Here is an 18,651-nt window from a genome sequence, read left to right as displayed (position 1 = left end):
AAGTATTGAGCTTAGTGAGATTTTCATACTTTGAAATGTATAGTTTGTAATTTATATGTTTTATTTGCTTGTAGCTGAGATACCAGCAGGCGTTAATATAGCGTACATGTGCACACAAATCAAAGAAGCAGTGGAAGAAGAGCAGAACAAGACCCTGTGGGTGCCCTCCGCGCAGGCCTGACCCCTGCCCCCCACGCCCCCTTCCCACACCCCCTCCACTTGCACCTCCTCCAGACCGAAGTCTGTTACATTCTGTGCCCACTGTAAGTATGACAAACCATCTGTCCCTTCAGACGTCGATGTAAGGTACTACTCGGATCCCGGCCAACCGGACACTCCCAAACAGAAGACTAAGAAGAAACCCAAGGAAGCCAAAAAAGATTCTACTGACAGCGACCTGAAGTATTACTCCGAACCGGACGCCAAATATTTCGAAATCGACTACGAATTTCTAAAGGAACTTAAAAAAATAGCTCGTAATAACTGTCCCAAGTGTAAACGGAAGCGGCCGAGGAAGACTGACAAGGACTCGCATAGATATAAGGACAAGAACAGGCTGAAACCGCCTCGACACGTGCGCATGAAGGAAAACTATGTGCTGTGCAATGGCAGGTATCACAGCGACATGGAACACTGCCGGTATTGCTGCAAAATATGTAACCGTTCCACGGACACCCTCGACTCCATGGAGGACGAGTATTCCCTCGTATCGAGGAGTTATAGTCTTCCATCTAGCAAAGCTACTATCAGTTCTCGCTCGAAATCGACTCCAACGAATCGTCCGCGCGAAAGAAAGAACTCGATTCAATCGAATAAGTCGGTGTCGTTTCTCGAATCGAGCAACGAGGAATCGTTAAAAGACGAACCGAATTACACGGCGAGTAGTTTTACGAATGACCTAAAAAAGTTCCTTCTAAAACCGTCTTCTCCCCGACTCAGCTTGCGCGAGAAGTTCATCATCAGTTTCAAACAAGAGTTGGAGGCGACGAAGAGGTCGCCCAAGCTCAAAGCCATTAAGGGCCTTTGGAAGTCTTATTGATGTATACACGGCGTATACTTTTTATAATTTTGTGATTACCGACTTGTAGAAGATTTTTCAAGGTTTTTACGAGATCGCGTTAGTATTCCGGAAACCGTGTCTTTGTATACTTTTGTACTTTAGTACGAACATTTTACACGAAGTATTAATGCCTCGGTGCGGTCCCGATCTAATATTTCCTTATCTTGGTGCTTATTTTTAGGATTAAAGTCTCGGTTCTTGGTATATCGTATTTTGAGTCAACGTAAGTGTTCAGAATTGGTCTAAACTTTGTAATAGCAATGTAGGTGCTAAAGTGAAATGCTTTATGTCGCACGGACATCATTTAGAAGTTTCAAACAAACTTTTAACTTGGAGAATATATCTCTGTGTACTGTATAGTTAAGACAATTAGTAGAAATTTTTTCTCATCTTATCTGAAATAGTAAAAATATATGCCCGAGCGTCATACCATGTAACATCATCGATTTATTTTAAATTATGTTTTATATATAAAGGTGCCGCTGAGATTAATAATATTAATGTAACTGTCAATTTTATATCGATTGCTCTAGGTCGGTGAAACAGTCTTATCCTAATCCAGAACTATAACTTTAAATGGTGAAAACAATAGAGAAGTTATTTTTTTTTTATTCGCAAATAAGCTCTTCGTCTATCTAGTCTATGTCCTTATCAAGTTGTACTCGTTATAATTTGATTTTTTAATACATACATAGACATTTCAAGGTCGAATTTTCTGTTGATTTTTGTTTTGAACGCCTCAACAGATATCATTAGTCCTCTTAAACATCATCATACTTAGACGGAATATATCAAACAATAAAATATTCATATATTTGAAAGTGTCTTAGATTAGACTAGTAGACGATTTATTATAATATACCCTAACACGTTCTACATAGGGTTCTTTTTGCAAGGTAGCTTAGGTATAGACAACGTTGACAGTAGTTTCTTAGGGATCAATAGAAAATAGTTTTGTTATGTTTATAGATATTTATAGTATTATTGTGTACCTAAAAGGCAAAATAGTATTGCGTGTTTCGCAAATTTAGAAAATGGTAGATTATTTGATAGATGTTTTTGGATTACAACGATTTTTGGACGATAATTGATTAACTTAATTTTCGATAAATAAAAACTATTTCGCAGATGTAAACCGTTAATAGTGATGTACGTATAATCGACAATTACAAAATCATTTCGATTGATATAAAATATATTTTGCACGGTATAATGAACTTATTGTTTATATAATAAAGTAATACATATTTATTGGATTAACATTATTTATTATATTGAATGCACATTATAAGACGTTTTTTACACAACACTTAGAGCACCATTTATATGACGCTATAATGTCATCGTTTTGAAACGACAAAACTTATACACGTCAGTTTTAAGGTTACAAATTGCATATACAATTATTCGTAGGCGTCCAGAGATTTCGTAAATATAAGTAGTGAATTAATTGGTTAACGGAATAAATAGGGTTGGAATAATGAGAAGGACCAAATTTATCGATTCTATTTCGTCTTCTCTGACCCGTGTCTACTGTAAATGTTAGCGAAAATTATTTTATAGCGCTTATTCCGTAAAATAAAATTTGTAAATGTTATTTTTAATCTGTTAATTTCATTACGATTGTTTTTAAAACATCTGACAACTGAAGCCTACTTATAAAGTTTCTATATATTATCGATTTAGTTGTTTAAGTATATGAAGTATATGTCCACAGAGTATCAAAAGATTTATTATCGAACGGTCTGAAGATAATCAGCCAGTGTTTTAAATTTATCTATTTATTTTAATATAAAGAGTTATAAGTTTATGTGTAGTTGTAACAGTGCTAGAGTGCAGTTGGTAAGCGATCTCATTGATATTCACATGTGATGAGGCTTTATGGATATTGAATTTTTTTTTATTATTTTCAGCACAGTTTAGTAGTTAAGTTTTTTTTGTACAGAGATTTGATACAAGTTTATGTTATGTTAGCGTTATTGCTTACGCCGTTATAACAGCTTTACGCTTACTGGATACTTGGAAACAATACAACCGTTGTTCAAAATGTTTAGGATGATAAAAATTCTCTGTAATAATTTTTGTAACGTTTATTGTTATCACAGTAACGACTGAAGGACGTTTTTCTATGGTTGGCATTGACGAAACCGGTATTTTGTATTTATTTACAATTTATGGATATATTAATTATGGCAACATTTACAAATAACTTTGCCAAAAATAACCGAAACCTGTTTGGAATGACTCAAGCTAATTACACTTGATAGAACGCTGTCACAAGTTGATATGTTAACAATTATGAATAGATTCGATTGATAAATTGATAGACACTTCGTCGGTGCCAACCTTGATTAAACGACAAATGAATTTATGGCGTGTGAAACAAATGTTTATGGCAACAAAAAAAAAGAAATATTCTCACAAGCTTTACTGACCTGTTCCTCAATTTCGATTCCTACTAAAATATATTTTATTATTAAAACAATATGGTGCTACTTTATTGAGATAAATATTCAAAGATTTAGTTATCTGTATATTTTTTGGTGATGTTTATAATTATTAAGTAAACTTACAGAGAATTTTTATCATTTCTTGTCATTATAAAAATAGTTACCATATAAGAAAAATATAAATAGAAATCGTTCGAAGTTGCACAAAAAAAAATTCATACAGTTAAACCTATATTTTTTAACCACTCCTAGTTTTAAGTGTACTTTAATTTGATCTGATATTACCGTTAAGAAAGTTGCTTATATTGTTCGATTCGATGTAAATTATAAAACTAAATAATTATATACAATTAGTAGTTGAAAATGTATTTAAAAATTGACAATAAACAGTATTGTGAGTATAAATGAACGCGGCAGTTTTTATGTCTTATTTTCGATATATTTATCTGTTTAAGTTTGTTTTCTTTTTTTTCTATTTTTATGTAAATTCGTTTTGTTCGTATTTGTGCATATCAACTACGACGGTATTTTCCTTATACAATTATTACGTTTATAAAGATTCAACGAATTGTTTACGATTTAGAATGAAGCAATAAATAAATATACGGAATGAACTATGTTTCTTTTATTTATTCACTAGCGACCCGCCTCAACTTCACACGGGTGCAATGCTGATACTAAGTATACTACAGATTTTTTCTTGTTTCTTTACTATATTGTCCATATATTATACACAAAAACCTTCCTCTCGAATCACTCTATCTACTACAAAAACCGCATCAAAATTTCTTGCGTAATTTGAAAGGTCTAAGGCATACATAGGAACAGGGCGGTAAGCGACTTTGTTTTAAACTATGTAATGATGATTTATATTTTATAGAAAAACGTCGGGACGAGTCCTGCTTATGTATATCACTTATGTATGTGTTCTGTAGCGCCATCTAGTGGCGAATAAAAACCGAATAGTTTAAAAATCATCTCCATGAAAATACACATGGTTATAACTGAATTTTCATTGTGATCGGGCAATCAGTTTCGCATGTAAAGTCAGAGTAAGAAAACCTTCGTCAGTTTTCAAATTCATTACTTTATCAATTTTTAAAATCTTTGTAACTTTTGAATCTAAGCATCAAATCATTGCGACGCAATATATCATTCTCGATCACACACGAAAATGGATTTTAAGATGATGAACACTTTTTTACGACCCTAGAGAGAACTCATAGTGTGACACTAAAAGTGAAAAGTCACAAGAAAAATCACGACCGTCAGAAAATGTTTTCAGGCTATAAATACATATAATTGTTATATTGTTATGTACTTTTGTTTCTTTTATTAATTATTGTTTAATTTTAAGTCTAAGTGTTCACAACCAATACCGATGTACGGATAAATCCAGTGGGGTTTTTATTACATCGTCGTAAATATAAAAAAAATGTATATTCAATAAATAAATTAAAATAATATATCTAAATTTGCTTATTAAATTGAATAAAAAAAAACAACGTATTAAACGAACGGATTTTAATAGAATTTCTCCACATAATTAACGATTATTTATATTTTTACATATAATTTACAAATTTCACTAGCCTTAAATATAATGATTAGTTACGAAATATTTAAGTATGTATACAACTTAACAGTAAAATAATTTATCGAAATAAACAATAATATATTTATACCCCTAAAATTTAAATCTACTATTGTTGATATAGCGAAAGGAAACTTGACATCAAGTTCTTAGAATACAGAAACAGTTATGAAAAATTCAATTAAAATGAATATGAATTACCAGTGATATGTACAATTCAGCACAATGGGCTACTCAAAAGATTTAAGATTGAGCGTGTGATTTTCAAATTATACATATATTTTTAATCTAAAATGCTAGCTCATCTCACATAATAAATCTCTTAAAACTATACTGAATAACATGTACTTCTGTTCAATAAATAAATGATTAATGAAAATCTATATTAAATATATCATTATGGTGGGGTTTACGGGTGAATATGTCCGTAGATAAATACTACCTAAACTTATTTTACAAACGTTTATAATTAAGAACGTAAACACAAAAGCTGTATCCATGTCTAAATAAAAATGTTTTATTTTTTACTGTCGAAAGCTGACGTTAAAAATGATTGTGCATATATTTGTAAAACTAACTGAACACTTGAGTATGCAGCGAGGATACCTACCCCCCACTTTTAAACGAAGTCATAATCATACCTCAACATAAAAGGTCCTAAACTTTTAGATTCATAATTCAATATAATTCATCGGGGTCCTCATAGGACATGGTGTACCAGTCTCTCGCCACGTCCTCATAGATCAGTCTTTTAACTTCTTCGTCGTACTGAGGGTGCAGGATCCTGGGTGACCGAGCGCGGAACTCAAGAGGCACGTCGTAGCACTTGCACACACAACACGCTGGGAATTTGAACCAGTCCGCAAAGATGCCGCGACATTCGTTACGCGGGTCGTAAGCCAGCAAGCGATGGAGACGAAACTGCTGTTCACATCTGGAAAATTAAAAGTGCGGGTTTTTTTAACTTTTTATATTAAATCTGATCAATTATTTCAATTTATAGTAAATTTGAAAACCGGTTTGACTCACGAGACATGTTCGGCGTGTTTAGGAAAATTTAGTACTTCTTATAAGGTTTTTTTTTAACATAAATTGTAATATTATAGGCAGAGATGGCCCAGTTGTTAAAACGCGTGCATCCTAACCGATGATTGCAGGTTCAAACCCAGACAAGCACCGCTGATTCATGTGCTTAATTTGTCTTTATAATTCATCTCGTGCTCAGCGGTGAAGGAAAACATCGTGAGGAAACCTGCATGTGTCAAATTTCATAGAAATTCTGCCACATGTGTATTCCACCAAACCGCATTCTCTAAAGGAGAGGAGGCCTTTAGCCCAGCAGTGGGAATTTACAGGCTGTTGTTGTTGTAATATTATAAAAATAATTTTAATAATATTTGTCTTACCTGCACCCTTCTCTGCAGTACATTTGTTTGTGCTTGTGCACGCACGTCTCCAGGTGTATGTACTGCTCGAAGGGATACATGTTGAGGAGAGCCAGCATCTCCCCACGCGTGCTGTTCGCCCAGAAAGGTGCTGCCATCTCTTCCTTGGTTTCGCATGCATTTCTGTAGTGAATAAATCAATACTTTGTAAATCATGCTCCAATCAAAAGTTATAATTTACAAACATACTAAAATTGTTGTGCAAGACCGATTATTTGATCCAATAATAAAATTATAAGTAACTAGTTGTTTCGGTCGGCTTCGTACGCATTTTACGGGGTTTTTTGTCATGTATTAGTCAAAAAAGGTACCCTATGTCCTGTCTTGGAGTTCAAATTTGCTTCATACAAAATTCTGTTCATTCGCTTAGTCGTGAAAAAGCGATAGACAGAGTTTCTTTCACATTTATAATATTGAGTATTAGTATAGAAGTAAAGATTAACTACTATAATAGTACACAACGAGTGTATGTGCAAAATATGATCACAATTAATTTGCAAACTGTAAGTCACCATTTAGAATTCTTGAAAATCTAACAACATTATATTAAATACTGTTAAATTTCTGATGGATCCCGAAAATAGTTACTTTAATTTCTCTTGTGGCTGTTATGGCTAACCTAAAATAAGAATAAATCGATTTTACAGTACATACTTATTAATTCATATTTTCCTATGTTCTTTTGATTGCAAAGCTACATAAAACGTAATCAAAGGACGGCAATATAACTTCACGATGCATTAATGCAAGATAACTGTTCACAACGATTTCCAATCAAGTGAAAATTATTAAATTTAAGGAAAAGTATTAAAACATTAAGTTTATGACGGCAGTGATACTAAATAAACATATACTTTGGCCTGGGTGAAAGTAAGCTGTCGCAAAAGTGGAAACCTGTTATTATAATAACGTTTTAGACCATGACTTCATCAAGGAAATTACCATGTTCAACATACAGCGGATCTTTGTATTATATGAATATGTTTATGATCTAACGCTTTAACTCTTTAAACGAGTTGTAAATGGACGACATTTTTTTTTATTATACATAATATATTATAATGTTTTGACGTAGTTGTTTGGAATATTTTACCAAAAAGTTTTTTAAACAAAATAGGTATTTATACTGAGTAAAATATTTATAGTAAATTATTTAATCTTATTATCCGATTTTTAGACATAATTTGAATAAAAAGTCATATGCACCCATGCAAGAACATTATAGAAAAAATAAATGGAAACTTACGCTCCTCGTAGCTTAATGACAGATGGTCGCATTGTTTCCTGATGTACGACTGGTTTTGGATGAAACTCTTCTTTTTTCTCATTTTCTTTCGTATCAATACGATCGACTTTAACTTTTTCATGTTCAGAAAATAGTAACGTTGGAGGTAAAGTCGATGCATCAGCATTACTCTTCCAACCATCCTTACCCGTTTCTGTTGTTATGTCATCGTATTGTTCATCATTACTTTCTGTAGTATTCACTATCATTTCTGTTGTTGTTGCAATTGTATTCCTTTCTGTACTATTTTTAATATCGGAAGACAGTATTTCACTCTTTGACGTACCAGAGAAGTTTGTGTATATACTGTTTGCCTCAATACTTTGTTTTATGACTGCTTCTAGAGTAATTACGTCTGGATCTAAATTATTGATTTCAATATTCGCTATACTTTCGAGCTTAGTTTTGTACGACATACCCTTGTCGTCGTTTGATGCTTCATTATTTGTTTCATTTTGGTTGTCTTTGTTTTTACTGGTACTATTCAAAGTATCTAAAGGCTTCACTTTTAAGGTATCGTTATCAACTTTCTTTTGTTTTTCATTTGATTGAATTGGTCTAAAATGTGGTTTGTCTTTCATGGCACGTCCTTGGGTTTTCTTTGTATACAACATTTTTGTTTTTATAAGGTCTTCCGAAAAATCGCTGCCTCTGTCATCGTCGTCATCGTCAATGAAATTTTCTAATTCAGCTTTAAGTACAGCGATGTGACGTTCCTCCCCGTACATTCTTCTCATTAGACCCTGAAGTCATTAAAAGAGGTTATTAAAATTAAATATATCATAAAATGGCATTAAAAAACAATGTATAGCATGGTCACGAACCACGATTCAATTTTATTGGGACATTAAGATAAAAAACAAAGTAAATAACCAGAGACGCAATTTATATATAACATTGAGATGTATAGTTTTAAGAAACAATTATCATACCTGATTCTCCCTGATGAATCGTCGTATCGCATGCCAAGGGTAGCTATTGCCGGGTGTGGTGCAGTAGCTTTGCTTGCTCAGATCACACGGCACGTCGGGTACAGGTTTGGCGCGTTTGGAGCGGTAGGGCCGCGCACACGCCGAGGCATAGTCGTAGCCATGAGCTGCTGTCCATGTCACCTACTTGCGAACAAGAGATGGTGTCATTTTATGTTTCCGCCTTAAACCTTAAATGCGCAAGCTTATCTCGTAAAGTACTGTAATAATTACAGTTACTATGCCATAGTTGAATAGCGATAAACTTATAGAGTTACTAATAAATAAATAATCAATTTGCTGCAGTCACACAGCTTCATATCAAGATTCAATGTAGAAAAAGTTAATGTAGCTTGTGAATTAAAACAAATTAAATTTTTTGCATCTCAATCATTAAAAATTTAGTTACTGTTATTTCTAAAAAAAAATTTGTGTCACTTTATATGAAACGATTTATTCTTCTAATAGTAAGATTTATGTCGAATAAGTAAGACACATATTATATCACTAAAATTAAATAGTCATAAAATAAACCTGTCAAGTGTTACCATCTATCAATACAAACATCTTGATTATATTCCCCAATTCCGCAATTACATCAATCAAATGGATAAAAGTGCATTACAAAAAATTGACACAGTGAGCGTCTTGATAAATGAACCGTAATGTAAATGTTTGGATTCATTAGACCCGAATCGGGGTCATCGCTCTCGAAACATGTTCACCTGTCTGCAGTCCAGTCGAACGAAAGTAAACGCCCACAGACACTCTAATTGAAGATACAATTAAGACTTAGGTTTCACTTTTAGGTGGTACTTTCTACTCTCTTTGTAAGGTTGGGGAACGTTACGATCCTACTCTCTTTGTAAGGTACGATCCTTTTTGGATCGATGTGTAATCGCGCGTGTAACTAACAAGGATTTCAAAATAATTGTACCGCAATGAAAATAAGTATTGCGTATTCTTTGCTTCTTGTGACCAAATTCATCACTTAAATAGTGTTTATCTATGACCATAATATTATTGTCTTAGCCATTAAATATGCCTTACAATATAAATGGTGGTAGTGTTTATAATGAAATATGTTATTCGAACCCGTATCTGTAAACTACGTCTACAATCAGATTACATTAGATTCATTAAGGAAATTATCGATGCATCGATTAAGCTTGACCTATCTTACTTTAGTAGTTGCGATTTACGCTATAGATTTATAGTCAATTGCATTTTTTTTAGTTATTATATAAAATATAAATATAAGGAGGTATAGCCACTTTGTTTTTATATATATGAATAACCACTTTATTTGAAAGGAGAATATTAAAACATGAAATGTTCTTAGAGGAATGGATAATGAAACCTTTTTTCTCATAACCTATTTTTTTATTGGACGGACAAATATCCCGTCTGTCATCAAATATTTTTGCATATTAAGTCCCAGCTATGTCGTTATAAATTTGGTACTCATAATTTGCATTTTAAATCTAATACATTGAGTAATTAACTCATTAAATTTGATTAAGCAAGATTAGAAATCTATGTGAAGTGAAAAAGGCTTTTCTTTAAAAAAATATCTTTCCATCCTTTATCTTAATAACACAACTTATAACAGAGATCGCAATTTAATTAATTATTTTATTTTATAAATACAATAAGACATGTTAAAACTCATATATTTTTTTAAAATTATTGTCAATCTAATAGAAATATGGTTTGATGTGTATCGTGATCACAATTAGATAGTCTTTTTATGTCTTACTACAATATATACATATTTCTCACTACTAGGATATGTACTACAGACTCGACTCATACCTAGCCTTCTGTCAAACCTTCCAACTATACTGTCAAATAGATGAAACTAAGCAATTATAAATTAAATAGACGATTCTACAGATTATGACTGCTTTTGGATATATTTCTAACAAGATTGAGTTGGCAAATACATTTTACAAAATGTATTTGCCATCAATACTTTACATTCTCCTACTACCAAGCAGGGGTTTCATTATATTCTCTAAGCAAAGCAAAGGTTCGAGCGAAATGCCGGCCATCACGGGACGTTTTTGGGCGCGTACAATTCGGGGCATGAAGATGTCTGATGACGTGATATCGAGCACTGTACGTGCGCGTATGTGGGTGCTCGCGAAACCGTTAGAATTAATATACAATTTTTATTTTCGTATATCTTGTACAATAAACAGTACAAACATGTTTTATTGACTTTTTATTTACAGACTCCATGTGTTTATAGCCCTGTTGTTTTAAGTATTCTGCCTATTTATCTTTAGTTCTAAACACAGCTGATCTATTTATCAAACTTTGCGTTTGTATGGGAACTAACTCCTATCGAAATTTAACTAGTTCAAAAATCAGAGCCACATTATTAAGATATACTTATCTACAAAATGTATACAATTAAGTCTTAATTTATGAGTAAATCTGTATGTTATGGAAGATTATTGTCTGCTTTTAATTGTAATACTCTGTGGTCGGTTATCATTTTATCAGAACTAAAATTTCATTCAACTGCACTCTCAGTACGTGTGGTTGTGTTGTAAAGACATTTTAAATGATTTCCTAGTTTCGAGCTGAAGTTTTGGACAAAGTTTTAGCGCTGGTGAAAAAACAATATATCCTTAATTATGCTTTCGATGCATTTTTACTATATTGATTAAACAGAAGTTCATTAAACAATTGTAAGTTTATTTTTTAAGAAACATTTTCACTTTCCAAATTGTTTAGGCACAAATATTTAACAATAGATTTATTGTCATTCTTCAGATATGTTTCTAACGACTCTATTTTGTATCGTAACATGTCCATTATATAAGTAACAAAAGAGCTCGAGGTTACAGTATCATTAGTTCGGACAGATAGATGGACAGGCATGTAAGTGAAAGTGACCAATGGTATTTGGGAGCAGTTGGTGACGTCAAGCTACTGTTTCATAGCCGTTGTTTCCTATTTCATTTTGATCGTCACATTTCGTTTTGTTAACACGTTTGTTTTAGATGTAATCTTCATTTTGTTGACTCATGATTACAATGAAATATTTTGGATCTAAAAAAAATGTTTGGTTTAGAGATGGAATACAATAAAAATCATTTCGTATAAATAATATAAATTATCATCGTCCTAAAGTTAATAATTCAGAATAATCGAAATAAGTCAGAATTTTATGAAAACATAATAAATGTTTTAAAATAATGTAAGTAAACAATAATAAAATTTTAACAAAAAGAAAAACCGACTTCAAACAAAACACTATTTTAAAACAAATGAATATGCACGAAAAAGTAAAAAAAATAATTGCGTATTCAACATATTTTTTAGAGTCTTCCTAAGTTAAATGAAATGAAAAATATTAGACTACTTAAAAGTCGATTAACGATTATATCATGTAGTTATAGTTATTGGTATATTTGGAGCCGGTGTCAGCCACGGTGCCCTTGCCCCAACAATCAAAAGAAAGAAGCGATACGAGCCCCTTGATTGATCCAGTATATTATTGTGTAAAAGGTAATTTGTAAAAAACATATTTGTTAAATTATTCTCGTATTGTTTTTTGATAGATATACTGTAGGGTTTTATTGGCTGACACCGACTCCAAATATAACAATAATTATAACTACATGATATAATCGTTAATCGACTTTTAAGTAGTCTAATATTTTTCATTTCATTTAACTTAGGAAGACTCTAAAAAATATGTTGAATACGCAATTATTTTTTTTACTTTTTCGTGCATATTCATTTGTTTTAAAATAGTGTTTTGTTTGAAGTCGGTTTTTCTTTTTGTTAAAATTTTATTTATTTTTTGATTTTAAGTGAAGCTGATGTTGACAAACTAATTTTTTTTAATATGGATAGATTTAGCGTTCCGTTTATATGAGTCAGAAACTACTTCGAGGACAATTTCAAAGGAAACTTGCGAATAAAGCAAAAATAGACTTTCGAAAATGCGGATTTAATACGTCACGCGGGGTAAACTACAAGGATCCCTCGAAAGAGCTGTAATCGAACTCAGCAAAAAAACTTTGAAAAAGACCAACTATATTTCGTCATCATATGACATCACATCACATACACAAAATTTGATTAAAGATAGTAAGAAATTCTGCCCCATATCGCACCCTGACTGCGAGCCGTATAGGAGTTCCATCACTACATAGTATAAAACAAAGTCGCTTTCTCTGTCCCTATATCTTTAAATCTACGCAACGGATTTTGATGCGGTTTTTTTTAAAAGATAGTGTGATTCTAGGGGAAGGTTTGTGTGTATAATACATGAACAATATAGTAAAGAAACACTGATCATTTTAGAAGTTTGCGATGTGATGTCGTATATAAACAAATTCTGTAGTATATTTAGTATCAGTATTGCACCCGTGCGAAGCCGGGGTGGGTAGCTAGTTGATTATAATATTCGACTATGATAATTACATAAACATAACCACATTACGGAAGGTGACTCAAATATCCAAATAACCTATAAATAAAAGATTCGACCGAGTATCGCTAACGTGCTCCTCAGAATTGTTCCGTTCCCTTCCGTTCCGTTACTTTGTCATGGATCCTGTGCTCAGAACCTTACCAAACTTTCACTAAATTACCCTTGAAGTATATATTTTATAATAAAAAAAGAATTATCAAAATTGGTTAACGTGATTTTCAGTTATTCACCTATTTGTCGCGCATACACGCAATGCAAATATAAGCCTTATGTCGTTTTCACATGGATGCCATCATCGGAAAAAAAAATAAAAAAAATGGGACCCCACGGGAAGCACTACCTTTCAAACAAAAAAAAAATTATCAAAATCGGTCCGCCCAGTAAAAAGTTATGAGGTAAAAAACATAAAAAAAAAAAAAAAAAAAAAAAAAAAAAAAAAAACAGACGAATTGATAACCTCCTCCTTTTGGAAGTCGGTTGAATACTGTTTTTTTTTCTAGATTATTGGTGGTAGAGCTTTGTCAAACCCGTCTGAGTAGGTTCTCTAGGTACTCATCAGCTATTCTACCACCAAACAGTATAACTTAATATTGTGTTCCGGTTTGAAGGGTGGCTGAATCAGTGTAAGTAAAGGCACAAGATACATAACATCTTAATTCCTAAGGTTGGTGGCGATATGGCATTGTAAGGAATGTTTAATATTTCTTACAGTATCAATTTAGGCAGTGGTGACCCATTTCACACCAGTCGTCATACTATCTACCTATATCATAGAAAAATTCAATTTCTGGAGCAAACTACTTCCAGCTACCGCTTAGTCTCGTATTAAAGCCTCGTTTGCATAATTCCTTTGAAAACTGATGTTTCATTTTACTTTTTAAGTTTTTACTGTTTATAATATTTCAATGACTGAAACTACTCATATATTTTTATTCAATTTACAAATTTAATCTTGAGCATTTTCGTATCTGACTACGCAATCTTTCACTCACGATGCAAACCGGTGAAATCGGCTTTCTCCAAACTCACTATTGATTTGCATTATTTCAACTGTTCCATTATAACAAGACATTTCAAGGTTTTATATATTTCAGCCTTAAGACGTGTCAAAGACCAACAACAATTAATAACCATTTTTAGTAGGTATAGTCATAAAATCGACTTGTCCCTTTTTGTTTAATTTTGCTGTAGGTACGTTTTTCTGTTATTTCATTTAGAAAGGTAGACTATTAAATGAGCAATATGTTCGTAAGTGATTAAATCTTCGCCCATAGATATCCTTGTATCGATGAAATGAAACTAAGATAACTTTTGTAGATCGAACTTTAGTAGAACTCAGAAGAATGCATTTTGGCACATTTGGGTAAACTTATATTTTAGTATTATTGCCTAAGAGATAAAAGAAAGATAAAAGTATATAGTAAGATAAAACTCCAAAAGATAAAAGAAACATGAACGAACAACAAAAAAATTTAATCATTTTCGACTTGATTTAAGTGTAATTTAAATTTGTGAAAAAGAAATGAATTTTAAAAGATATTTTGAGTTTTTGAGTTTAAATTTTTTGCCATGAATTAAAAATAACTTAACATTTTCAGACGTCACTAGATATATTTTTCTATATTTATTTGTATCATATAAACAAGTAGTATCGTGCTATAAGTTATGTTAAGTATATTATTACGAGAATTCTATTCTCTCTGTTTCTTGCAGCGTATTAACAGTGATAGATGTTACATTATAAATAATGTTGTTTTATTTTATGTGGAAAATAAATTTCACTCAACATTACTAATTGGCTACATTTTTTTGGGTTCCTTGCCATACCATAATACTAATCGTTTGTCCGTCATACTGTTGTAAGGTAAGCGTCATTTATTTTTTGGAATATTTTTAACGAAGACGTCTTTTTTAACAACATTATAACAGCTATAAAACATAATAATACTAGTTACAGAACCACTAGTCTGCGAGTTCAACTTGCACTAGACCAGTTTAATTTTCTTATTCCAGGTAAATTTCTTCACTTTACAGTAAATAAATTGTTTACTTCAAATACAATTTCACCGATACATTGTAAGTACAATGGAATGATTACTGTTCTACATTTATTATTGCAACCGAATATAGTCCATGACTGGCTAACTATAGTGTTGTTTCTTATCTGGCAATGAAATTAGCTTCGTTAGGTGTACGTTGGGTAAAAAATGGGTGCGAGGTACTTGGCCCGCTTCCCACGTTCGTGTAGACTGCCTCTCGCCCTGCTTTCGTAGACAGGCTAAAGATCTATCGTGGGGTGTTCAGTTAACTTTGTAAACTAATGTCCACTTAAGCTTTTACGCTTAAATTGATGTCCAATTGTTGATTTTCTCAGCTTGGTTTCTAGCTCTGTCTAGCGTTTTTAAAGACAGAGTGGTCTTATTGGAAAAGTATTAATAAATGGTTTTCGGTTAATCTTTTTTCTATCATTTATTTTTTATCAAAAGCATTATTAAAAGTCATTACTTTTGAAAATATTTTATCAATATCAAAGATTAATTTCTGAGATAAGTGCAAGAATGCACGTTTGAATTAAACTATGATTACCAGCCTCGTATGTTAATATTATAATAACGCATTAATTCTTTATAAAATTTAAATTTGAACATTAAAGTTAATTATTCATAAACCGCACTACATTGTAAGTTTCTATACAATTTGTAATTAGAAATTTAAGAATTATAATTTTAACCTAAATTATAATTGTATTTAATTAAAATATAAAACCTCCGATGTTGATACAAACTCAAATTCGCACGATCCTTACGAATTGTCGGCGTCTACAGAAGAGCCTATTAGCACTTTCAACGTAATTAGCACTCACCACAAACAGAAAGGCGATCGCGAGACGCATTTCTCTAACGAACTTTCACTGCGCACGCGTTCGGCAAACACATTGTGGCGACCACGCGCCACCACGGCTGATCACCAACTGCGGCCGGCGGGCGCATGCAATGCCGTACCCAAGGACTGCAGAGATGCAGTCGACTTTTTGAATCGACATCCGATGGTAAAGGAAAAGTTGCTGGGACACTTGTCGCTCGGCTAAATGGTGTTCCGCAAACGCGGTTTATGTCAGACTCGAGTTTAATTGGAATCAGGTTGACGGATGGATGGCAGTTTTTGAATTTGATTGCGTGAATTATGTCTTTATTAACGGTACTCAATGCGTACGAGTGTTTTTACTTCAATTTTTGAATGATGCGTGTGTCGCAGCTGTGAGAAGACTTATGCTAACTTTATGCTTAACCTATTTTTTAACTTAGAGAAGCTTATTTTTTCTGCAAAGTTTTATATTTAATCTATTGTTTACTAGTTTGTTTGTCCTATCATCTCTTAAATAATTCTTTACTAAAATATATTCGAGTTAAATATTGTTAACTTGAAAATGCCAAATGTTTTTTTAGCATTTGTTGCATAATACTGTAAAGCTTAAGAAAATTACTGTTGCAATATTTCAAAATGGTTTTAATACTCTATTTATTTGTCATAATAATTCGATCGACTAAAAGGGAAATCAGTGAGCTTCCACAAAACCAATTATTGATCTATGAATGTCAAAAAATAATAATGACTTATTTCAAGAGTTGCGTAAAAGAATTCGCTCCGGTTATTAATCTTCGATATCTGTTGTCACACGCTACTGAGTCGCAACCGCATCTTTACTTACATTACAAATTCACACAACAGAAAAATTAGGTCCCGCTTGCCGTCGAGAAAGAGTGTGTGCGATTGAGTAGGTCAGTCGAGTAATCATTTGCCAGCCGTCGTCTATACGTATCGGCTATCTCTCTCTAACCCTCGGTGATTAGAACTGGACGAGGGGGACGGGGAGCGATGCGCGTGCGCCGAACCGTTATCCCACGGCGATATCTTGAATGAAAATGGTGTTTTCTCTCGCGCCAAAACAATGGCGTCTTTGCAAATCGACTATCAATTTAAAAATCGAAAGGTGTTGCCTAATTAAATGCAATTACTGATTTTTAATAATAATTGCAATTGTAATTGAATTATAATAACACTAGTTTCATCCGCGCTGTTAGGGGTGTCGGTGGTACGTGCATTTTCAGGGGTAAAAAGTTGAAAACACGTAGGTTACATGTTATTTCAAACTGTATCCTATCTCCGTCACAAATTTGTTAAAAAAGTCTTTAAAGTTTTGCCGTTATTTAATTTTATATCTATTTAAATATAATTTCACTATTATTTATTATTTTGTAGAATTTTCGCCAAAACTTTTAGATTTTCAGTCTAAAATTATAAGTATATGAATTTGAAGGGGTTGGAACATGTTTTTTACCTTTATTTTATTTTTTCATTACAGTAAATCCTCCTACCTGTTAAAAAATAAATAAAAAAGGAGATAATAAAAATCTACTGACCTATCTTTGCCTTTTTAAATTTATATTTAACGTTCGTATGCGATCAACTCACAAGGTCATTCTGTAATCTGTTTTGACATGTTTCTTCCATATACATACTCGCTTACAAAGTAAGTGTCCGGGCTGATTCCAAGTCTCGAAGTCGAGATTCTTGAAGTCGCCAATAAAATGCCTCGGTGTAGTTGTACTACTGACACGTTAATTATGACATGTTACACACTTTTTCACCTTGATCTCGTAGAAATAAAATCAAGGAAGTAACAATCCGTAAATGGTTTACTGGCTGGCAGAGACTTCCTCTTTTAGTGAGGTGAAGTTTGGGAAGCTCCAAGATTTATGATATTTTGGTAGTGTGGTGCAATGGAAATATTATCTAAGTTCCCAACGTCAGTGGCGCATTATTGATGAAAGGAATTAAAAATTAAAATCTTACAGCGTTATGTCTTAGGGCAGTACGATCACTTACTGAGACCTATTTCCGTGCCAGTCTGAAGATGTTATAAAAAAAATGTATTTCAATTTTCTCCTGTAATAAAAACACTTTAAAAATTGCTCTCTTCTCTCAATCTTATTTATATACAACAACAACAACCTTTAAATTCCCACTGCTGGGCTAAAGGCCTCCTCTCCCTTTGAGGAGAAGGCTTGGAACATATTCCACCACGCTGTTCCAATGCGGGTTGGTGGAATACACATGTGGCAGAATTTCCATGAAATTTGTCACATGCAGGTTTCCTCACGATGATTTCCTTCACCGCTAAGCACGAGATGAATTATAAAGACAAATTAAGCACATGAATCAGCGGTGCTTGCCTAGATTTGAACCCACAATCATCGGGTAAGATGCACGCGTTCTAACCACTGGGCCATCTCGACTCAGTATGCATATATTTCATAGCTTTTATACAAATTACCTGATTAAAATGTTTAATAATTTTACTTTAAATTGATAATTCTCTATGTATATCTTGC

The 18,651-nt window shown here is 32.7% G+C and overlaps 2 protein-coding genes across 3 annotated transcripts in view; one reads left to right on the top strand and one right to left on the bottom strand.

The window, feature by feature from the left end:
- The window catches only part of LOC124536819 (disks large homolog 5), a 30,349-nt gene extending 26,225 nt beyond the window's left edge, over window positions 1–4,124 (top strand). Inside the window, exons 27-28 of the mRNA XM_047113438.1 lie at window positions 75–160; window positions 242–4,124. Of these exons, the coding sequence (XP_046969394.1) occupies window positions 75–160; window positions 242–1,039 (884 nt within the window). The 3' untranslated portion in view covers window positions 1,040–4,124. The remainder of the gene's footprint in view (window positions 1–74; window positions 161–241) is intronic.
- A 1,300-nt stretch (window positions 4,125–5,424) lies between these two features.
- On the bottom strand, window positions 5,425–16,276 carry LOC124537029 (protein spaetzle 4). Of its 2 annotated transcripts, none has more exons than XM_047113738.1 (5): window positions 16,122–16,276; window positions 8,767–8,946; window positions 7,796–8,577; window positions 6,511–6,672; window positions 5,425–6,038 (listed from the first exon to the last, which is right to left on the bottom strand). In XM_047113738.1, exons 1-5 carry the CDS (start codon window positions 16,149–16,151, stop codon window positions 5,783–5,785), a joined length of 1,410 nt encoding a protein of 469 aa, XP_046969694.1. In that variant the 5' UTR covers window positions 16,152–16,276; the 3' UTR covers window positions 5,425–5,782. The 2 variants fall into 2 exon arrangements, with proteins under 2 accessions (XP_046969694.1, XP_046969695.1); XM_047113739.1 differs by having other exon boundaries at window positions 8,767–8,949; window positions 16,122–16,274.
- Between the last annotated feature and the right edge of the window lie 2,375 nt (window positions 16,277–18,651).

This window comes from Vanessa cardui, chromosome 17 (genome assembly GCF_905220365.1).
Source record: "Vanessa cardui chromosome 17, ilVanCard2.1, whole genome shotgun sequence".
NCBI classification, from domain to species: Eukaryota; Metazoa; Arthropoda; class Insecta; order Lepidoptera; family Nymphalidae; genus Vanessa; species Vanessa cardui.
The sequence above is the reverse complement of the archived record's forward strand: the minus strand, read 5'-3'. Positions and strand labels throughout refer to the sequence as shown.